At 61.9% G+C, this 23,233-nt stretch overlaps 1 protein-coding gene across 9 annotated transcripts in view; it reads left to right on the forward strand.

Annotated features, from left to right (window-relative positions):
• KIRREL3 (kirre like nephrin family adhesion molecule 3) overlaps positions 1-23,233 on the forward strand; it is a 446,874-nt gene that overhangs the window by 414,818 nt on the left and 8,823 nt on the right. For 6 of the 9 annotated variants that reach the window (XM_055133989.1, XM_055133993.1, XM_055133992.1 and 3 more), the window contains exons 5-13: positions 2,639-2,796; positions 5,964-6,114; positions 8,001-8,106; positions 11,422-11,570; positions 13,627-13,754; positions 14,711-14,837; positions 17,835-17,935; positions 19,681-19,879; positions 20,739-20,774. In XM_055133989.1, the coding sequence (XP_054989964.1) occupies positions 2,639-2,796; positions 5,964-6,114; positions 8,001-8,106; positions 11,422-11,570; positions 13,627-13,754; positions 14,711-14,837; positions 17,835-17,935; positions 19,681-19,879; positions 20,739-20,774 (1,155 nt within the window). The remainder of the gene's footprint in view (positions 1-2,638; positions 2,797-5,963; positions 6,115-8,000; positions 8,107-11,421; positions 11,571-13,626; positions 13,755-14,710; positions 14,838-17,834; positions 17,936-19,680; positions 19,880-20,738; positions 20,775-23,233) is intronic. The other 3 variants (XM_055133991.1, XM_055133995.1, XM_055133998.1) reach the window with 1 other exon arrangement.

A 23,233-nucleotide genomic window follows, 5' to 3' on the forward strand; every position in this document is an offset into this window, starting at 1 on the left:
GCTGGCGCCCACCTTCCCTGTGATTAAAAATTAGGAGCCCAAGCTCCAGAGTGGCTCAGGATAATAACAGCGGATCCTGCGAGCGGTTCGGATGAATAATGCATCTCCCGAGCACGAGGCGGCGGCTCCCAGCTCGCTCCCCGCCCGGCCCCCAGCTCCGAGCCCCAGACTGAATGGAGAGGTGATGAGTGCCCCCCCTTCCGTCCCAGATCCAGCTGCCAGGAGTGACTGCTGATTTCTATTCAGCCTGCTGGGCCCCCAAACAGCCCCGCCCCTCCCCCCGCCCCTCCCCAGCTGGCGCGCACCCAGGCGAAGGCTAATCAATAATGCAGAGGCGCCTGAATAGCCGGTATGATAACCGCTCATTTGGGGAGATGTAATCAGTGCCTATTCTGTGGAGTCCGCACCCCTCTCTCCTCCTCTGAGCTCCCCCTAATCCATGCTTTCAAAACACCACCCCGGAGCCCAAGGCAGGGCCTTGGAAAGACCCCCCAAGTCTCTCAGCTGTGACCACAGAGTTTCAGAGCCCCCTAAAGCCCCCGAGAGGGTGGGTTCTCGGCCTTGGAATCCTCGGGGGTGGGGGAGGACACCTGACACTAGGGCTTCCCCTCCAGGGCAGGGAGTGGTGCATGGGGTGCCACACCAGACTGGACGCACCCCCAGGTGCCTCTGATACGCAACCAGGGGTGAGAACCACTGTCTCAGCCCCAACCAGCACCCAGGCCCGAGAGAACGTTCCAGAAGCCTGTTGAGTTTTCCTGTTTGCTGCTGGGAAGTGAAGAGGCCTGCACTGGCCCTCTGCCCCCCAGGGTGGGGCCCTTCCCCACTTTCCACTCGGCTTCTCACGGGGGACACTGACCAGCCTTGCCCACTGCTCCCAAATGGTGCTTGGCGGCTCTCGGCCACTTTCCCGGCCTTCTGCAGGCTCGCCAGGGGCCTCCACCCAGGCTCCAGGTGGGCTAAGAGCCACCACCCCAGGGGGAGGGAGCAGGAGCCCCCAAAACACCTCCCTGCAGGAAGGGGCGTCCCCTTGCACACGGCCACAATGGCCCCCTCAGCAGCAACAACCCCCAAAGCTGTCATCAGCCTCCTGAAAGCTCTCCAGGGGGCTCTAATGAGGGGGTACAGGCTGCCTGGAGGAGGGCCGTCCCCTGCCCAGCCCACCCTCTGCAGGCGCCAGCACCTCCCGGGCTCCAAAGCCGGAATGGGCAGGAAGGGCGGAAACAGCTGCTCCCGGGGTAGGACGGGGTCGGTGGAGCTGGGGATTGGGGGGTGGGCTTCCCTAAGAAATGGAAACGGGCTGTCGATGCTGAGCCAGGCATCTTCCGGGCAGAGAAGAGGCAGGCTAGGGTATCCTGTGACCCTTGCTGGGCAGTCCTGTCCCCATTGGGAGACCCCCCATCTCCCAGTGATTTGTCTGGGAGGGAAGACACCCCCTCCCCATGGGAGATAGCTGAGAACATGGGGGGTGGTGTCCCCGTGGCCTCCTGGAGACCTGAAGGCCCAAAGCCTGCGCTGGGTGCTATAGGGGACACTCCGGGTGCTGGGGGACACTCCAGGTGCTGGGGGAACACTCCGGGTGCTGAGGGGACAATCCAGGTGCTGGGGGACACTCCGGTGCTGGGGGGACACTCTGATGCTGGGGACACTCCGGGTGCTGGGGGACACGTCGCACCAGGTGCCCTAGGAGAAGAGGAAGGGCACGGAAGGGGCAGCAGGACAGACTCTTGGTGCTGGGGTGGGGGCTCCCGCAGATAGAGAGCTGAGGCAACGTGGGGTCACCCCACTGGCTGCTCTGTCCTGCAGAGCTCTGGCTGCCGGGCTGGGAAGTGGGGTACTCATCCTGTCCCCATCAAACGATGGGGTGAGGACAAGTCAGACAGCAGAGGTGCCAGGTCAAGGACCAAGTCAGATGGCAGAGGTGCCTGGGTGGTTCAGGAAAGGATTGGGAAAAAGACGGAGTCAGGAAAGCCCCACACAGGTGGACCGAGGACCCTCGGCTGAGTCCAACACCCATGTGTCTGTGTGGGATTACTGCGTCTGTCTGTCTGGGATTACTGCCTCTGTCTGTCTGGGATTACTGTATCTGTCTGGAATCACTGTGTCTGTCTTTCTGGGGTTACTGTGTCTGTCTATCTGGGGTTACTGTGTCTGCCTGGAATCACTGCGTCTGTCTGTCTGGGGTCACTGTGTCTGTGTGGGATTACTGTGTCTGTCTGTCGGGGACTACCACATCTGTCTGTGTGGGATTACTGTCTGTCTGTGTCAGATTACTGCATCTGTCTGTCTGGAATCACTGCGTCTGTCTGTATGGGGTAACTGTGTCTGTCTGGAATCACTGTGTCTGTCTGTCTGGGGCCACTGTGTCTGTCTGGAATCACTGTGTCTGTCTGGAATCACTGCATCTGTCTGTCTGGGACCACTGTGTCTGTCTGGAATCACTGCGTCTGTCTGTCTGGGGTCACTGTGTCTGTCTGGAATCACTGTGCCTGTCTGTCTGGGGTCACTGTGTCTGTCTGGGCTCACCGATCTGGCTGCCCTCCTTCCCACAGCGGAGAATCACTGTCTGTCGCCTCTCCTTGAGGCCCCCTGGGCCCTGCAGAGCTGGGGTGCCTGACTCTCTCTGCTCTCCCCACAGTGCCGCCCGATGACCCCGTCATCCTGGGGGGGCCCGTGATCAGCCTGCGGGCAGGGGACCCCCTCAACCTCACCTGCCACGCCGACAACGCCAAGCCTGCCGCCTCCATCATCTGGCTGAGGAAGGGGGAGGTCATCAACGGGGCCACCTACTCCAAGGTGAGGCCTGCAGTTCCACACCTCCCGTCCCCGCCTCTTCTGCTATCAAAGAGCTCCCCAGGACCCCCTCCCCCTCCTCCCTCCTGGGGGTCCCCATCACCATCCCCAGCCACCCACATCTCTGAGGCCCCGGGGGGCAGCAAAAGAGCGAGGGACTTGGTCTCCCCCTGCACACCGCCTGAGACTATGCAGGGGGGTGGGGAGACCACCTGTTCACAGAGGTGCGCGCGCACACACACACACACACACACACACACACACACACACACACACACACACGGTCTCCCTGAGCCCACAGGAGGCAGGACGTCCAGAGAGGGGGGCTCAATGGAGGGAGGAGACAAGAGTTGGCGCCACCACTCATGTGCCCTACACGGACAAGACCCTAATCCGGTCTGGGTGGCACCAACAGAATCTCTGCCCGGCTGGGACCTTCAGGGCCTGAGGCTCAAAGGCCACTTTCAGGTGTGAGATTATAAAGGCAGAGACAGGCATGGAGGGAAAGAAGAGGAAGAAGTGTGGAGAGGAGAGGAGGGAAGAGGAGGGAAGGGTAGAGGGGCAGGAAGCCGAGTAGGCGTGGTGGGGAGGGTGGGGGTCCCCACTGCACCCCCAGCTTCCCTCCCAACAACACTCCACAGCCTTGTGGCCGGCCCCGTGGGGACCAGGCTCTGGGGTCCCTGGGAGCCAGGACCCAGGGCGCATTCCCCAGACCTAATGAACAAGCCCCCATTTCCCTAATTAGGTGGAACAAATAACTCCAACTGGAAAAGCCCAGTCCTGGCCCAGAAAACGTCATCAATCATCATTCCCAAGCCCCTGGGTGTGGGCAGCAGGGGTAGGGAGTGGGGGGGAGCAGGCCGAGGGCCTCATTAGGAGCCCAGGTGCCCCCACAGCCCGGCTCCCCTCTGCCACCCGGAGCTCATCAATCCAGGAGCCCTGGCAGCAGAGGTTCCCATTAGCAGAGGGATGGAACCACCCTGCAGCCCGCCCATCCCTCCTCCCTCCGCCAGCCTCCCTCCTCCCTGCCCCGGGGCTTTATTTTCATCCAGGAAATTGTTCTTATTATCACTTGGCTATTTATAGAGGCCGAGGCAGGAGCCAAGGCCTGGGGGCTACAGCGCCAGGAGCCGCCCTCTCCTCGGGTGGGCTGAGGTTCTGAGACCCACTGGCTGCTGGCCAGGGCGGATCTCCCGGGACACCGCCCCCCTGCCCCCCCAAGGGAGGTACCACTCCACATCCCAGGAAGGAGACCTCAGCCCCGAGAGCCTGGGAGCCCAGGCAGAACAGAGGGGGCCAAGGAGGCACCAGAACCCGTTCCGGGTCTCGGGCACCCCTGCCCGGCTCTGTCAGAGCAGGAACCTTTCCGTTGGAGAGAGGGCTAGACTGGCAGCCCCAAGCTGGGTCACGTTGAGAAAGGGTGAGGAACACACAGAGAAAGTTCCAGAAACCTGCACGTCACCGAAAGTAGCACAGTGACCTGGACGCTGCTCCCAGCAGGGCCCCCTGGGGGTGGGGACGGTCCCTTTGCCCCCTCCGCTCTGTGGGGGAAGCTGGGCGGACTGCGGGGCCACCCTCCCCAGCACTGCTTGGCCACCTGGGCACTGGCAGGTGCCCCTCTGGTGACCCCGAGCGTGGAGCCCTGGGGACCCGCACTCGGAGGCTGAGCTTCGCCCAGAGTTAACCCCCAGCGCCGTGCCCCAGCACCACCGAACACGGCCCCCAGTTAAAAAGAAAATCAGAGGCCAACGCTTGTCTCCCCCAAAACATACCGAGAGCCACCTGCGACATTTGGAGGGTTACATTCAGGACCCCCAGCACAGCCAGGTCCCTGGGGCCTCCAGCTGAAGGGTGTGGGGACACAGGACTGCCCCAGCTGACAATTGATGAGAATCGGCCTGCCCGGGCAGTTAATCCACCACGCCACACCCACTTTCCAAGGCAAAAAACTGTTGTAGTTGTTTTTTTTGGCTTTTTTTAATCTGGTGATACGCAGGGGTTACTCCAGGCTCTGCACTCGGAAATTACTCCTGGCCATGCTTGGGGGACCATATGGGATGCCGGGGATTGAATACCGGTCGGCCGTGTGCGAGGCAAACACCCTACCTGCTGTGCTATCCGGCCCCGCATGCCCACTTTCCAAACAGGTCACCCTCTGCGGGTCAGCATGCACCAGGTATTAGGGGGACGATTTTAGTCCCTACAGGCTTTGTCGCCCGTGAGACCCGTGGGAGCTTGTCCCAGCTCTGGGGCCCCTCATGATATCACCCGTCAACAGGGGTGATGGCCTGGCCGCCACCTGAGGCTGGCTCACAGCTCCCAGGGGTTCAGGAAGCAGCTGGAAAAGTTGAAACGGTTCCTACAGTCATACAACAGCCAGGAAATAGTACAATGGGGAGGGCACTTGCCTTGCATGCGGCCAACCCGGGTTCAATTCCTGGCATCCCACAGGGTTCCCCTGAGCACCACCAGGAGTGATTTCTTAGTGCAGAGCCAGGAGCCGAAGTTTAGAGCCTGAGCATTGCACAGTGTGACCCCTACACACACACACACACACACACACACACACACACACACACACACACGCATGCACACACGCACACACACACAAAAAAAATAGAAGTCATACAATGACTACCGTGCCCAGCCCTGCCCTTGTCCTGGCCCAAAACTGCACCCCCTGCTGCAAACACACCTCCTGGAAAAATGCCTGGGCTCCCTGCAGACACACACACACACACACACACACACACACACACACAAACACACATATACAAACATACACATACACAGATATACAAACACATATACATACACAAACACACACATACACAAACACAAACACATACACACATACATATACAAACACACACACACTCACACATGCACCCATGTGTGAGAATTGTCTCTGGGAGCATCGGGGCTGGTCTCTACTGGGCCCAGCAGGGCTCATTCACGCTTTGTTCTATATGGGTTGAGGTTCGAGGGCTGGGCCCCCTTCTCTGCCCGCTACCTTCTGCAGCTCAGCGCTCAGCTGGCCAGGGAGCCGGGTGGGTGGGGCTGAGCCTCCAGTGTGTGCCCACGGTCACCCCTGAGTGTCCCAGCCCCCCCCCACACCCCCTGCACAGGCACCCCGGTCAAGTGACGGGTCTTTCCCCACCCGCCCCCAGACCCTCCTTCGAGACGGCAAGCGGGAAAGCATCGTGAGTACCCTCTTCATCTCCCCCGGTGACGTGGAGAACGGCCAGACCATCGTGTGTCGCGCCACCAACAAGGCCATCCCCGGAGGGAAGGAGACCTCGGTCACCATCGACATCCAGCGTGAGTACCAGCCCACTCCCACAGGACAGGCCTGGACCAGCTCCCTTGGGTCCTGCCCGCAGCCCGAGATGAGGCCAGCGAGCCAGGGTCAGCCCCGAGCTCTGCACTTAGGGGCCAGCGGGCACAGGTCCTGAGTGGCACGTGCAGGAAAGGCCTCTCAGGGCAGGTGCTTGGTAAACCTCTTTGAGTCAGCTTCCACTCCTAGCAGCGTCCCCTCCAGCACCCGTGTACGTCCTGGTCACCCCTGATGGCCCAGCCTGGGTGCCCCCACCCCGCCAGCCTTGGCCCTGGGGAAGAGGCCAGACAGGGATCAGGTCCTACCCTGCACATCATCCGCCGTGATCCCTTTGGTTGGGCCCCAGTGGTCCGGCACCAAGCACCCCTCAGAAGGCCCCATCACTCTGCGTGCCGGAAGGTGTCTGCTGAAACCAGCCGAGCAAACACCCACACTCCGTCCTCACAGACCCTCTCCCGCCGCCCCGCCGGGTTCATTGGTTCATACAGGAGGCGTCCGACTGTCTGCCGGAGGTGCCACGGCCAGGCAGGGCCGCCTCTACAAACCTGCTCATTTCCTCCGTCAACCCAGAAGCAGCCAGACTCAGCAGAAGCACAGTTGTTGTTTGTTTCCCTTGGCCTTTCTATGTCCCCCAACGGAAGATAAAGCCCCCAGATTGAGTAATGGGAGAGCAGCTTCCCACCCCAAAGTCTCCCTACATCTGGACTCTGCATCCAGCTGCCAAGTTGCCAAACGAATGTGTGATGAAATCACTGAGTCATGGAGTTTCTGCCTCCTGCCAGCCCGCCTCGGTGTAATGCCTCCCCGGACACACGCGTGCACACACACACACACACACACACACACACACACACACACACACGTGCAGGCACGCACAGGGGGCGGAAGGAAATGCTTCCAGGCTCTCAGCCGAAACATCTGCTGGGTGGGATCGAAGCTCCAGCCGCTACATCAAAGCTGCCTCGCACTGCCGACATCACAAGTGGGATTAGAATCATGTTTAATCGCTGGTGATGACATAAACTGTTTATACCTCTGGAGCCCGGCAGACGCCTGCAGATTCCTGCCCCGTGCACGCAGCATGGAGAGGTGGAGAGGGGGGAGATGCAGGTAGCTCCGGACAGAGAGCTGGGGAGGGGGTGTTGCAGATGGAACTGGCAAGCACGGAAGCTTCTAGGACTCATTCTCCTGAGTCTCGAGGAAAAACTGGGCACCTGGGAAATCAAGCTCTAGGTGAGACCCCTCCCCACCAACCACGCCCAGAATCAACTGGAAATGACAAGTCAGTCGTAGGGGAGGGGGCAGGGAGCAAGGGGTGTCCCCCAAGAGATGGACACCCCATTTCCTTGCTCCTGAGTCCCATCACCCAGGTTGAAGGACCTCCTGGCACTGTCCCCCCCTCTCTAAATTCTGGGTTCTGTTGAACTGACATGGCTGACCTGGGTTGAGACGCCAGCCACTCTCTGAACCAGACTTGCCCTCAGACACGAGCATCCGGGCCAGCCCGATGCATCTGGACATCTAGTCCTGGCTTCCGGCCCCCAGGCCAAGCTCCTCCCTCCAACCTGCAGGGACACCAGCCCCCTGGCTCACCACGGGTTGGGGCACTGCCTTCGGAGTCTACAGGTCCTGCTCCAGGCCAGCCCCACGGATAAAGGGCTCCGGGACCCCCAATTAGACCAAGCCTGGACGCATGTGGCCTCACTGGCGGGCAGTCACTGGGGAAAGGCTGTAGATTCCAGAGTCTTGGCCCTCCGGGGAGGTGTGGGGAGCTTTGGGGACTGCTGTGTCACTACGAGGTCCCTGCCCTTCTCTCACCCCAAACCCTGGCCCCAGCCCCCCAATCTGAAGGAGCCGCTTCTCTCTGCAGACCCCCCACTCGTGAACTTGTCAGTGGAGCCGCAACCGGTGCTGGAGGACAATGTGGTCACGTTTCACTGCTCGGCCAAGGCCAACCCAGCCGTCACCCAGTACAGGTGAGAGCCAGTGGCCACAGCCAGCCCCTCCCTAGACACAGGGCATCTGTCCTGCAGTGCTGATGTCCCATCAACACGGTGACACCCAGTAGACACGGGGGCATCTGTCCTGTGGTGCTGGCACCCAGCACAGGATCTGGCTCGCTGCCCCTCTGTCCGCCCTGCGGGCCAGGGGCCGTCTCCTCCCTTCCTGCACACACACGCCCACCGCCAGTAGAGCAGACAGCAGCTCGGACCCTCCCCTCCCCACTGCCCAGAGAGATGCCCGTTTCCAGTGGGATGAGGGTAGCCTCCGCAGGGTCCGAGAATCCAGCTCTATGTGCCCCTGTCCAGGCCAGCCCAAACCCAGAGTGGGCTGTCACCGCCTCTGACCCTGCAGCTGCACTCCCAGACCCCCTCTTGACTTTGATTCTTCTTAAAGTGGTGGCCAGAGCCCAGGAAACCCACTCACTCAGTAGGTCTTAAACCGAGAGGGGTTGGGGGGGGGGGGGGGAGAGAGAGAGAGAGAGAGAGAGAGAGAGAGAGAGAGAGAGAGAGAGAGAGATCACAGGCTGCTAGGGCAGAGACCAAGAATATTATTAATGACAGTAAGAATGCCCACAGGGCTGAAGAGAAGGTTCAGAGGCTGAAAATCTTGCCTCACACGCAGGCTCAATCACCAACACCACACCTGATCCCATGTACACAACCAGGAGGTCCCTCCTGAGCACCTCATGCATGACCCTAACCTCCCCCCAAAGTCCATACACACACGTATCTCTGCACCCTCCCGGGGATGGGCCGTGCTTCGGCGACTTCCCACCCGGCCCAGTGCATCTGCTCACACTCGGGTAGAAGTGTCTCGGCCTGAGCTTCTCGGGCACAGGAGTGTGTGGTTCAGACTCAGTGCAGTGGGTGGGGGGTACCCTGTGTGCCCCGTGCGGCAGGGGGCCTCTGGGCCCCTTCTTGTTGGCACTGCCTCACCTCCCAGTGTTCTAAGCGTCGAGGTCCCAGGCAGGCTCCAGACACCCCCTCCCCAGCTCCTGGGGATGCCTTGGGACCCCCGCCCTGCCAGAGCTTCCCCTCTCGCAAACCAGACTGGAAGGTGGGACCCAGCGTGCCCCCTCTGCCATGGAGTTGGGCATGAAATCCCAGCATGAGCCAGTGGCAGGCACGGCGATGGTCCCAGAGAGCAGAGGGCAGAGGGTGGAGCTCAGGCCCGGGGCAGAGGAAAGGGTGTGGACCCGGGTCAGGCTGGACAGGAGGAGGTGCTCCCTGCAGGGCAGGTCATTGAACAGCACAGGAAGCAGAGCCTTCGGTGCTGGCTGAGGGCACTCAGAAGGGGCCCATGTCACCCGTCACTGGTCAGCGCTCGGTCGCTGACCTGCAGACCCCAGGTCTCGAGTATCTGGAGCTCAGGGGCAGGTGTGATAGGGATCAGCGAGTGTCTGAAGGGGGGAAAGCGCAGGAGATGGCCAGGCGGGGAGGAGGCTCGGATGGAGGGACTCACACTTGGAGACTGACTCCCACAAGGCCCCGAGTTTGATCCCGCCCTCGTTCCCGTATCAGCCCCACTGCATCACTGCTGTTCCCTGAGCACCGCCAGGCCCGCACCCCCGGACTAAGCGTTGCTGGGAGTATCCTAGGGCCTACCCCGCCCCGGTGGCAGAACCCCTGCAGAACAATAGACTCCACTGGAGTTCCCAGAGAGGCTCCCTGTGTGAGCGCCTGTCCAGAATGGCGCCCTCTGCTCCTCTGGAGGAGGAGTGTGCTCCTGCCTCCCCACCCTCCAGCCCAGAGAGACCCGGGGCCGCTGTCAGTTCCCGCAGACAGCCCTGAGCACCCACAAACTCCAGGCAGAGGCCCCACACCCACCCTCACGGCAGCGCCTGCAGTGCTGATGGACCCCACACATCAGAGCCTGCAGTTCCCCACCCCAGCTCTCTCTTGGTGGGAGACTCACCCAGCAGTGCTCAGGGGCTCCTTCCCAGCCATTTGCTGGGGAAGCCTGGGATGGTCCCTGGGGTTCCAGCATGCACAGCTTGTGCCCTTTCTCCCCACCCCCAATTCCCTCTCTCTGGGCTCCCCCTCAGCTGAGGACACGGTAGGGGGTGAGGGGTGCCCTACAGGGCCCCAAGCTTCCCCACCCCACTCCTGCCCCTGCCCACCGCCAGTGGCCAGGGCGAGCAGATGCCCAAAAACCAGCCACTGGCTGAGGCCTGGGTCTGTGTTCCCAGCAGAGCAGAGCTGGGGGTGGTGGCACCAGCTGAGGGGTGTGGGGGCACCGATGCCTCACATGGGCACATCCTGGAGCAGATGGCATCACACGGACCCCAGCTGGCTCGTCTGCCGCTCTCCCGAGACCTCCCCGCCCCCATCCCCTCTGTCCTAAGCAGCTTCTTTTCCAGTAAACCAGCAAAGCCCAATGGTGCAGCTCCCGGGACCCCGCCCCATCTCCCAGACTCAGACAGACTCACCCCCTTGGAGGCATCCAGAGACAGGGAGGGGCTGGGAGCAGCCCCCCTCCGCGAGAGTGTGGGGGTCCACACAGAGAGGCAAGGCCCCTCCTGCCTAGGTCTGCTCCTCAGACCCTCACAGGGCCCCGGTCTGCCCTGCCCACTCCGTCTGGCCAGTCGCCCCCGCCCTCGCCCTGGCCAGCATCCATCAGGCTGGACCCTGTGCCCATTTCTTCCGTGCCTGGCAGGGGCAGTGCCCCGCGTGGGGCCTGGTATGAGATTAAAGTTGTAAACGGAGCTGATGCGTGAAGCAGCGAGTGGTTTCTTGGGAAGCCGCTGGGCCCTCGGCAGCTGTGGCCAGCTCTGGTGTTCTGATCGTTACTGTTAATTGCGCTCTCGATGATGACCCGTATCCATCCGCGCTAACAACCCTGTGGCGCTGCGGGTCGGGACTGATGTAGAGTGGGGGCAGAGGAGAGAAGAACGAGTCCCCCCGGCCCTGGTGACGTGGACCGTGGGTCACACTTCTCCTCCCTGGGGCCAGCAGCCACCGAGCCCCATCTCGACTCTCAGCTTCTTTATTTCCAGTGAGGTCTGGTGGGGACTCTGGCAGAGCTCAGGGAAGCCTTCCTATCGCTGACCCTGTCATTACCGCACCTCTGTCCCTAATGGCCTAGTGACCCACGGCCCGCTGACCGATCCCCTGGCCATGGCCCCCAGGGACCCTGCAGCACTGGGGTGCCCTGGGGTGCCGGCCTCCTTTTCCTGTGGGGCGGATGCGTGCAGCTCCCAGAGGCTCCCCGGGCCATGCCAGGTTTGGGGGGTGGGATGGGGTCCCCAGGCCACTCAGGGCCCCCCACCCAACCTTTGCCCCTTGTAGGTGGGCTAAGCGTGGCCAGCTCATCAAGGAGGCGTCCGGAGAAGTCTACCGGACCACCGTGGACTACACGTACTTCTCCGAGCCGGTATCATGCGAGGTGACCAACGCCCTGGGCAGCACCAACATCAGCCGCACAGTGGACGTCTACTGTGAGTGGACAGCAGGTGGCGGGCGGGCTCGGCAGCGTCCCCAGAGGAGGCGGCGTGCGTTACAGGCCTTGCAGGCTCCGCCCCTCGCCCCGCGGGTCCACCTCCGTTCCCGCCCCAAGGAGAGCGCAGATGAGGCCAGACCATCACCGAGGCGTGCACCCCACACAGCCCCCAACCCGGGAGCCCGGCACGGCCCGCTGTGAGCGGCCACAGACGGATGCCCCCCTCCCCGGAGTTTGTTAGGGCCCTTACGGTTCCAAAAGCACCTGCATAAATTTCTTTGTAGCTGCTGCCCTGCCCTGCCCCCTGCAGCCCCCAGACACTGTCGCCACTCCCCTTTTCACATGAGGGGCGTCATGGCCTGCAGATGGGTCCAGGTAGCACTGAGGTAGCATGTCCTAAGTAGCATGTGACCCCGCTTACCCCAATCAAGCGCAGAAGGAGCCCTGGGAGCCCCCCACACCTCACCCTCCACACCAGGCCAGACACCACACGGACTGGACCCTGTAGCCAAAAACAGGGCACAGTGGGTAGGGCCACCTTTCCCAGGCCCACCTGGATTCCATTCCCGGCACCCCGTTCCCTCCCCAATCCCTGCCAGGAGTGATCCCTGAGCACAGAGCCAGGAGTAAGTTCTGAGCATCGCCAGGTGTGGCTCCCACATATTTTTAAAATAAAATAGTAAAAACAGGCACCAGGGGTGGGGAAAGCTCAGGGCTGAATCACAGGCCTGGCCGGCGACCCCGCGACCCAGCACAGCCGTGTGACCCGGATCCCCCAGCACTGTGCAGAGCCCCCCGAAAGGAGGACCAGCCCGGGACTCCTGCCCCCACATGGTGCCCCCTGAAGGTGGCTGTCTCTCCCCAGCTTCCCGCCCCTGGGATGCCCCTTCTGCTCCCACTCGGGGACCCCGAGCAGGCCCCATGCAGGGCGGGGCGGTGGGGGAGGCACCGAGTGGAAGGACCGGGTGGGGGGCTGAGCCTGGGGAGGCTCAGGGGGTGAGCGCCCAGAAAGGGCAGGACGGCAGCTGGGGACAGCCCAGGTCACGGCCTGGATCACTTTTCTAGTGGCGGGTCATGGGGCTCGTGGAAACCGAGTCAGCAGCCCCGACCCCAACCCCTGTACCCAGGCCCAGGCCTAGCCTGGCCAGAGCACGCAGTGCAGGACCAGGCTGAAGTGGCCACATACCCACGTACTCCACAGAACCCCAGAAAACCACACACACCCACACACTTGCACACCCACATACCCGCACACTTGCACACCCACACACTCGCACACTCACACACCCGCACACCCACGTACTACACACACCGCACACCCTGCAGTACCCCCCATACTCACATACCCACACACACACCCAGACCCACACACCCCACACACCCACATACCCCATACCCACACACTCTACACACTCACAGTATCCCACACACCCACACACCCATGTACTACACACACCGCACACCCCGAGGTACCCCCCATACTCACATACCCCCCCACACACCCAAACCCACATACCCCACACACCCACACATCCACACACCCACATAACCCCCATACTCACATACCTCACACACCCACATACCCCACATACCCCATACCCACACACTCACACACCACATGCATCCACACACCCACACGCCCTACAAATCACACACACACACCCTACACACACATACCAACATACACACATACACATACACACCCACGTACCCCACATACCCCCATACCTATATACTCCACATACCCACATACCCCACACACCCACATACCCCACATAGCCCCCATACCTACACACACACCACATGTATCCACACACAACCACATGCCCTACAACCACATACCCACCCCCTACACACATACACATACACATATACCAACACACACACACACCCCACATGTACCCATAGACCCAACAGATTGTTTCGCCGACACACACCCTACATGCACCCACCCACCCATCGTCCCTCCTTCAGCGGGTTGGGAGCCGGGACAGGGAGGTACCTCCAGGTGGGTTAGGGTCTCAGACCCACTGAGCATCTCTGCCCCGCTGCAGTTGGGCCCAGGATGGCCTCGGAACCCCAGTCCCTGCTGGTGGACCTTGGCTCGGACGCCGTCTTCAGCTGCGCCTGGACCGGAAACCCGTCCCTGACCATCGTCTGGATGAAGCGGGGCTCTGGCGTGGTGAGTCCCTGCTCAGACCCCAAAAAGCCTCCAGGGCCGGGCAGGGGTGGACATGGCCTCGAGGGACCCCCCCTCACACCCAGATGGGGGCATCAGCATCCAGCACGAGCTGAAGGCAGCGGGGAGCCCCCGGGAGCTGCACATGGGGTCGCCCGGACATCAGCAGCTGCAGCTCTGGGTGCCTTACCCATCCTGGGCATCCGGGCACCATGGGGCCTGAGCGGTGCCACATCCTCAGGTCCTGGCAATGGACAGACAGATGCCCAGTGGCTGAGAAGCGCTGTGGGCCCCCCACACCTCCTGTGGAGTGCTGGGGACTTCCCACCCCCATTGCCACCACAAAATAGCACTAACCAGGGACTGGAGAGATAGTTCAGTGGGTAGGGTGCTTGCCTGGCATGCGACTCACCTGGATTTGATCCGGGCACCCGTTATGGTCCCCCCCCCCACCATCAGGAGTGATTCCTGAGTACAGACAAGGAATGAGCTCTGAGCATCATGGGGAATGACCCCAAAATTAACAAAATAAAAGTAGCACTAGCCACCTTCTCTTGTGTCTGCGGACTCTGGGGTCTGTGCCTCCGGGGGGGAGGAGGCCAGAGAGGGCCTTGTAGGGCTGGAGCAGGAACGGCAGCAGGAAGCCTGGTGCCGGCTCAGAGCTGACCAACGTGTGGTCAGGAGAGGGCCTCCGAGACACTCTGCCAAAGCCACGCGGGGCAGGAGGCCAGGACACAGGGCCAGCCCGGGCCGGCCTGCCGCACCCCACAGTGTCCAGAGGGAGGCTGGGAAGCTCTGAACCAGGCCTCCCCCAGAGCCTCTGCGCCCTCTGTCCCCATGGGAAGAGGCAGGGCCCGAGACCCTTCCCGAGAGTCGAGACTGGCCACTGCACACACCCCCCGTTGCCGGCTGCCTCCAGCCCCGCCCCGTGCCAGCTCTCACCCTGCTCTCCTTCCCAGGTCCTGAGCAACGAGAAGACACTGACCCTCAAAACTGTCCGCCAGGAGGACGCCGGCAAGTACGTGTGCCGAGCCGTGGTGCCCCGGGTGGGCGCCGGCGAGCGAGAGGTGACCCTGACTGTGAATGGTAAGACCCTCCTCGGGGGGCCGGGTGGGAGAGCTGAGGGGCCCCCTGGGGGAGGCGGTCTGCTCCGCCCTCCTCTACCCAGCGGTCAGCTCAGTGTGAGGAAGTGCCCGTGACCCCCCTTCCGAGAGGGAGGCTCTGGGCTTCCGGCTGGTGCCGGAGTCAGAGCCACGCACGGCCCCATCTGCCCTCGGGCTTGCCCTGGCCTCGACCTCGGTGGGGAGTGTCCACCTCGGCCTCTTCCTGTGACTTAGACGCCACCAGCCAGGCGTCACCATCTCCAGGGATGGGGACACCCCCGGGGAGCAGAGCAGTCCCAGAGCAGGGCTGCCGGAGGGTGGGGTGCAGGGGAGAAGCCGGATGCCAGCCCCGGGCCTGCCGAGAAGCCGGCCCCATCCCGAGGGGGAGTGAGGTGGCAGGTGTGAGGGGTGCGGCGCCGCGGGCTAAGTTTACACCTGCCTCCACACCTCCTCCTCTCGATATCCTCCATGGCCCTAAGCTGGTCCCCGCCAGGCCCCCTGGGTGGGGCCGGGGGTCCCCGGGATGGCCACTGAGCTCCAGACCCTGGCCTGCTCCTCAGATCCAAACCTCGGATCCCACTGGGGCCTGTTCCATCTGCGTCCAGCCCCGAGGGGAGGAGCCCCGCGCACACGCAGGACACCTGCCCTGGGCCCGGCGCTGACCCGGAGCCTGCCCGTACTCCCCCAGCCCCCAGGACACCACCAATAAATTGGCACTTCAGAGCTAAAAATAACCACCCCCCTCCCCTTGGCACCTCCGTGTATCCATGGCAACGGGCTGCAGCCTTTTCCTGCCGTGTCTGACACTCACTCACGCCTCGCTCCCAGCGCACCCCACTCCCAGCTCCCTGAGAAAGGGCGGGCAGGGTGGGAGGCGGCCTCAGAAAGGGTCCCCAGGAAGCCCCCCAGACCTGATACTTTTAAAGGGACATCCTGGGGGTGGGGGGAAGGAGACTCTGCCCTCCCCCCTACAAACACCCGAGTTTCCCGGGGCAGGGGAAGGGGAGGAAGGAGAGGGACCCAGGCCGTGAGGGCAAGGGGGGCAGAGAGACTCTCAGGAAAGAGACCCTGACTCGGCTGGAGGCTCCGAATGAGGTGAGGGTCTCAGGCGTGGACGCTCCAGTAGAGCCCCCAGCCCCGCTCAGCTGCTTTGGCTCCGAGCCGGGCCCTGAGCACAGAGGGAGAGAGGCCAGCCCCGCCTGCCTGCACCGGGCTTCCACTTCCTCTCCGAAGCCCTGGGGACTGCCCGGGAATCCCCAGCTCCGGGAAGTGGACAGGAAAGGTCTGGGGGCCCATGGCTCCCACGCAGCAGCAAACCAAGTGCCTCCAGGTCCCGAAGGCCAACGGCCCCCCCTCCTCTCAGAGCTGAGAGAGGCCTCAGGCCCGCACCCTGAATGCCACGTCCGCCTCGCCCGCTCCGGCGACGGCCACCCTAGCTGGCGCCTGTGTCACCAAGTGGCTGCCAGCAGCTTCCTGCAGCCAGAGGCGGGTCTGAGGGAACCCAGGAGACTCGGGAACAGCAGCTACACTCGGCTCAGCGAGCTTTGCTCTGTTCCTGTGTGCATTCGCCTCTCCTCCCCGCCCTGCCTCTCGTGCCGTCCTGTCACCCTGTCCTAAGCCCCAGCCTGTACCCGCCAGCAGGAAGGAGCAAGTTCCAGCCCCGTACCCCCAGGCCCCGTCCGGCCAGGAAGCAGGAAGAAGGAAGGGACATCTCTCTCTCTCTCTCTCTCTCTCTCTCTCTCTCTCTCTCTCTCTCTCTCTCACACACACACACACACACACACACACACTCACACACACACTCACACATTCGCACACATATATTCACACACGCACACATACACACACATACATACACACATACACTCACACATACAGACATACATACACACATACATACACATACACACACATACATACATATACACTCACACACACTCAAACACACACACAAACATACACATACTCACACACATACAAACACATACACTCACATACACTTACACACTCACACACATACACACACATACACACACACACATACACTCACACATACACATGCATTCACACACATACACTCATACACACATACACAAACACTCGCACACATGCACTCACACTCACACACATACACTCATACATACATACAAACACTCACCCACACATACACATACACTCACACACATACACACATACACTGACATACACATATACTGACACACACATATACTCACATACTCACACTCACATACACATGCACTCACACACAAACACACACTTACACAATACACATACACTCACACTCACACACACACATGCACTCACACACACAAACACACACTTACACAATACACATACACACACACACACACACACACACACACACACCCTCTCCCTGCCAGGCGGGCGTGGACCGAGAGGTGCTCCCCTCGGCCCCCCAGGCTGTAGCTGGACCCTAGGCTGTCTGATGTGGCCAGGGAGGCCTGCGCTTCTGGAAACGCCTCCACATTTTGTCACAAACACGTGTGCACATGGACGCCATGTCCACACACACACCACACGTCAGTATGGGGCTCCTTCAGACAGATTCTATGTGGGTGACTTCAGGATCAGACTCGAAGTCCCAGGGACACACACAGACCCCCTGGGCCGTCTATGTGTGTCTGTGGAAGTCTCCGGAGAGTAGGGGAGCCCTGGGCTGGCCTGTCCACGGCTGCGGCCTGCTCACACCCCTGGTTTGTTAGGCAAGCGCGCCCTCTAGTGGAGAATGGGGACGCAGCTTGAACCGGGAGGTCTAGCTTGGGGAACAGATTCTTCCCCCTTCCTCCACCCCTCCCGCAAAGCTCTCCCCACGGGCCAGAATTCTGGTTTAAGAGCAGGAGCTGGAGACCCCCTGAGTGCATGCCTGCCCATGACACAGCTGGGCCGTGAGCGGATGAGTGCCCACCGGGTGCCTGACGCGAGGCTGTCTCCCCCGCAGGGCCCCCCATCATCTCCAGCACCCAGACCCAGCACGCGCTCCATGGAGAGAAGGGTCAGATCAAGTGTTTTATCCGGAGCACACCGCCCCCCGACCGAATCGTGAGTGTGCCCGGCGGGGAGGGAGGGGCGCGGGGTCCAGGGTGCCCAGGAGCCCAGCCAGTCTCCCTGGCTCCTGCAGGGCAGCGGGGGCACCAGCCAGGCGCCGAACCCTGAAAGTGATTCTCGTCTCCTCTGGGCACTGGACGAACTCTGCGACCAGAGAGCCCCGGGGGACAGGGCGGGAGGGAGACAGGAAAGCACAAGGCTAGCCGGGCGTGCCCTGCCGCGGGTGACCCCTGGCCGCCACGCCACTGTCCCCGCTCAGCCTCCCCTGTCCTCTGGGTTCTGGCCCACTGGGGTGCTGCCCCAGTTCCTGCCTCCTGTGCTCCAGTAAGACCACCTGCCCTTTGCGTCTGGAGAGCCAGACTGAGAGAGGGGTGCACAGGTGGTCAGCTCTGCGGGGGAGCCAGGATTCTTCGAAGTGAACCCCAGCGCCCCCCCCCCCGGGGTGGTCCCACTGGAAGGCATCCCTGGGATGGTGCTACAGGGGGCTCAGGGGTCTGTCTTGCTAAACCTCTGAGTCCGGGCATGCTGGGAACTGGGATTCTGTTCCATTATTGCTGGAATATCTGAGCTTCCCTGCACCATCCAGCCCAAAACTTCAAGAGTCACACCCAGAGCCAGGACCGGCACCTCTCTCTGAAGTTCCGAGTGTGACCAGGCCCAGCTAAGATCTTCCCCTCACTCAGGGTCGCTCCCTCTGGGCCAGCGGGTCTCGTGGGCAGTTTTGCTCCGGGGTTCCATGGTAGAGACTTCAAGGTGATCGCACCTGGAGAAGGAGCTAGGGGGCCCAGGAAGACAGCCCCCACCTGCAGGAATGACCCAGGGGACTCCCAGACACAGTGCTCACAGCATGGGGGTTGGCGGTGGGAAATGGCTTAGTGGAAACCCAAGTCCCAGATACTTGTGCCTTGGGAACTTTACGAAATTTAAAGCACACCAAACTTTCAGTACTTATTGACTAAGATCCAACTCTCATACAAATGACAAAGTAACGGGGCCGTGCTGGCCAGAGCTGGCCCTGCTCCACCAGCCACGGGGCCCTCTGCCCACGAAGGGATCAGGGGCTGCCCAGGGCCCGCTCCCCTGCAGAGCTCCTCCAGATGGCCCCCAAGAGGATCCCACTGTGTACGTGTGAGTGTGGAGGTACCTGGGTGTCCACGTGGGGGTGTGGGGGTGACAGTGTGTGCAATGGTATGGTGTGTGTGTGTGTGTGTGTGTGTGTGTGTGTGCACTGTGGGGTATGTGTTGTGATGTGCACCTGTGTGCATGCTTAGATGTGGTATGTGAGCCTGTACTTTGTGTGTGGACTGGAGCCTGTGTACATGCCTGTGGGGTGTGCTGGGCTGAGCACGTGCTCCCATGTGTACATGTGTGTGCATGCACCTGTCTGTGCTGTGTGTTGGCACATATTTGGGGAGTGAGTGGTGGAGTTGTAGATGCCTATAGACACGTGGTTGTGAGTGAAACTGTGTTCACTCTGTGTGTGTTAGACACACTTGCATCCATTGAGTGTTTATGTTGTGTGCTTGTGTTGTGTGTTTTGTGTATACATGTGTGTGCATAGACCTGTGCTCACACCCAGTCTAGTGAGGTGTGTGTGTGTGTGTGTGCATGTGCTGGGGGTGTCTGCACACGCTATGGGCACGTGTACTGTACAAGCCCTGGTGCCAGGCGGTCATGAGCATGACTTAGAGTCCCAGCACGGCCAGGGAGGGGCCCCCCTGACTCTGTGCCCCCCACAGGCCTGGTCCTGGAAGGAGAATGTGCTGGAGTCCGGGACCTCGGGGCGCTACACGGTGGAGACGGTGGGCACGGAGGAGGGTGTCATGTCCACGCTGACCATCAGCAACATCGTGCGCGCTGACTTCCAGACCATCTACAACTGCACCGCCTGGAACAGCTTCGGCTCCGACACCGAGATCATCCGGCTCAAGGAGCAAGGTGGGCCCTCCCGGGGGGCTGGGGGCGGCAGGGGCGTGGACAGCCCCGCCACGGAAGCTGCTGGAGGGCGCCCGAGGACCCACACGGCAGGACAGTGACCCCAAGTGACTCGGGGCCAAGCCGAGCTGTCACCTGATTTAAAGCAGTTTCCACATTTAGCATTTCCTCTCTGGCCGTGGCCTTGGGGCCGAGCGGGTGCCGGGCACACACAGTGAGACCAGCCAGTCCCGTTACCCATCTCCAGGGGCCCAGAGACGCTGTCCACTGAGCTGGAGATACCAGCTGCAGGCAGCGCTGGGCAGCAAGGCTCAGAGCAGCGGAGGCCGGGGGAGGCCAGGGTCAGGGGGTCACCTCGCCAGAAGCCACATGCAGACACAGACAGCCTGGGAAGGGCCTGGGGGGTTCTGGAGAAGCTGGGTAGCCCTCTCCAGCCCTGCTTCTTTGGCGGCCCTGGCAAGCCCCAAGCCCTGGCGAGAGACCCTGAGCCCAGCGGACCCCCTGGCCTCAGTGCACCCCGAGAATCTCCGGGCCTGCTCCCTGAATTCCCTACTGGAGCTTATTTGCATAACACTTTGCATATGATTTGCATAATCGCATCCTCGCCTCATCCCAGACCCTCCCTGTCCCTGTTCTTCCCCTCCCTGTCTTCCCCCTACCCCGTGCCCTGCCCCCCTCCCATCCCCAGACTGGACTCTTTTTCTCTGGTCCCCCCACTTGGAGTGGCTAAGTGCCAGCTGGGTCCCCAAGTGCAGCCTGGAGACAGGCTGGGGAAGGGAGCCGCGGCCCCTCGGAGGCCGAGCCAGTCCCAGCCCAGCAGCCCGGCGTGGCCTGGACGCTTGCTTGCCTTATTTCCAAACAGGTTCGGAAATGAAGTCGGGAGCCGGGCTGGAAGCAGGTAGGAAGGAGGACGTGAGGCCGTCTGGGGGCGGCGGGAGGACTCGGGCCTCTAACTCCTCCGCCCTCCCCATCGGGAGGGTCAGAGAGGTCAGAGCAGCGGGAGGGGGGACCCCAAGTCCTGTCTCTCCCAGACTCCCCACACACACCCACGGCCCTTAGACACCTGTCTTAGGAGCCCCAACGGTGGGCCAGCGGCCAGCCCTGCTCCCCCGACACTGGCCAGGCTACCCCGACTCCCCCCGCCACAGCCAGCACCCCTCGCCTCGAACTGCCTGGCAGAGGCCGGCAGGCCTGTCCCCCATGGACCCAGCGCCCTCCCGCCGCTCCTCACTCCCCGCCCCAAGCAGCCCCGGGATGGGGCCCACATGAGGCCATCACTCCCCTGAGTCCAGGGACAGTGGGGTCACTGCCCGTCACACTCCCAGGCTGTGCTCAGTGAGGTGGTGCTCGCCTATTCTCAGGCCGTGCTGTCCACGGGGAACCCTCCACTCCCTCTAGCGCCCTCCCAGGGCTGGGGGCCGTCCATCCCATCTCTGCCCTCCCCTGGTCCCTGACCACTCAGCAGATGCTCAGACCAGCTGTGCCACAGCCCCCAGCTCCAACCGCTGTGGGGAGTAATCCAGGGGTGCCCTGTCTGGCATAGGCAGCCTCCCCCCACCCCAACCCCCCACAAGGACCCTCTGCTCCATTCTCCAGTCCAGCTGGGAACCAGCAGGGAGAAGGCCTCTGGGCTCCCTGGGCCCGAAGGTGTCCCACAGCAGAGGCCCTGACTGTCCAGTTAGACCAGGGACCTTGGGGACACCCTCCAGCTCTGGGCTCAGCCACACCAGGCCTGAGTCCATCAAGGAAACGCACAACCAGTCTGCAGGAATGTGGCGTTAAACCCAGCATTCCCCAGCACCGGGGCCAGGAGCACTGCTCAGAGGGAGCCCAGGTCTCGGGCCCTCTGTGACCCCAGAAAATTTCCCCAAATAGCTTCCCAAGAAGCAATTTTTCCTTTGGGGAGTGCAGACCTGAAGACGAACCTTCTGCTATTCCCAGCGAGTGCCACGGGGGGCGCCATGCTCCCTCCTTCCACTCCCCACCCCAACCCACCCCTGCAGGGGCCTCAGGCAAACGAGCAGGTGCTGCCACCACACAGTGCTCACTCCATGGGGACACGGGGCTCTACAGGGACATGGGGACAAAAGCTTCCACGGGGGCATAGGGTTCCTCGGGGACACCGGATTTCACGAGGACACAGAGTTCCTTGAGGACATGGGGACACAGTGCCACAGGGACACGGTGCTCCGCGGGGACACGTGGGGACCCTTCTTCCTAGCAGCCCTCCAGGGTCTGGCAGCTGGAGGTCGGGACCGGAGTCTTCATCTCTGGATTTACCATGTCCCGGGTTGGACCCCAGGGCCTCACCTGTGAGAGAGAAACTTCCTTCTGCGGGTCCCGGCCCAGCCCAGCCAGGCTTGCAGAATAGAACCTTCCTTTCTTTCACTTTATTTTTGGGGTGTGTGTGTGTGTCTCTGTGTGTCTGTGTGTCTGTGTCTGTGTGTGTGTCTGTGTGTCTGTGTGTGTGTGTGCGGACAGGGGCAGGATGTTGAGCCACACTGCCCAGGGGACCACAGTGGTGCCGGGAGCAAACTGGGCTCAGCCTGTGCGAGAGAGCTGTGGTTCGCAGCCCTGGCGGGGGAGCTGGGCTTGGCAGGCGGGTGTGGACAGGGTGTGAGCAGATGCCGGCCCAGCCCCAGGGCTCTGGCAGCCAGGAGCCCGAGGCAGGAGGCACTCGCTGAATTGCTGAAGCACGTTTCTGTCTTCCCAGCCCTGTCCTTTTCTCGGCCATTTCTCTGTTTCCCTCACTTGTGTCTCCTGCTGCCCTTGAGTCTTATGCTGTCACCGACTGTCACTATTGTCACCTGCGGCTCCCTGGGGGTGTGGCCATCACCCTGCTGCCCTCTTCCTCCGCGTGGTGATGGGCATCAGTGTCCAGGTAGAAACTGCCGGCATTGAAGCAGGACTAGTGTCCGGCTAACCCCAGCACCACCTGCAGGAGGCCCCCTGTCACCCCGTCTTATGGATTAGAGGTCCAGCAACCAGCTCCGATACGGGCGGGTCCGGGCCGAGGAGACAGGAGGGCCTGAGGTCACATGGGGGTGGGTAAGTAGAATGAGCTGGGACATCTTTAGAATTCTGTGCTCGCATGGATGAAGGGGAGACCTGGACTCAGTGCCCCCCCGGCTCCCTGCACCCCCATCCTTGAGTCCTACGCCCTGTGACCAGCTCAGAACCCCGAATTAGGTGCCAGCCCTGAGGAGCCGTGCGCAGAGCTAGATGTTGGGCTCTGTTTGTCCCTCCCCATCTGGGATGGCTCTGGGGAGGAAGCAGCGCTGGGCTGTCCCGAGCACTGGCCGAGGAGAAGGAGCAGGGATGGGGGTCAGCGTGCAGGTGGGGAGCGGAAACGGGGAG

This window comes from Sorex araneus, chromosome 3 (assembly GCF_027595985.1).
Source record: "Sorex araneus isolate mSorAra2 chromosome 3, mSorAra2.pri, whole genome shotgun sequence".
Taxonomy (NCBI): domain Eukaryota; kingdom Metazoa; phylum Chordata; class Mammalia; order Eulipotyphla; family Soricidae; genus Sorex; species Sorex araneus.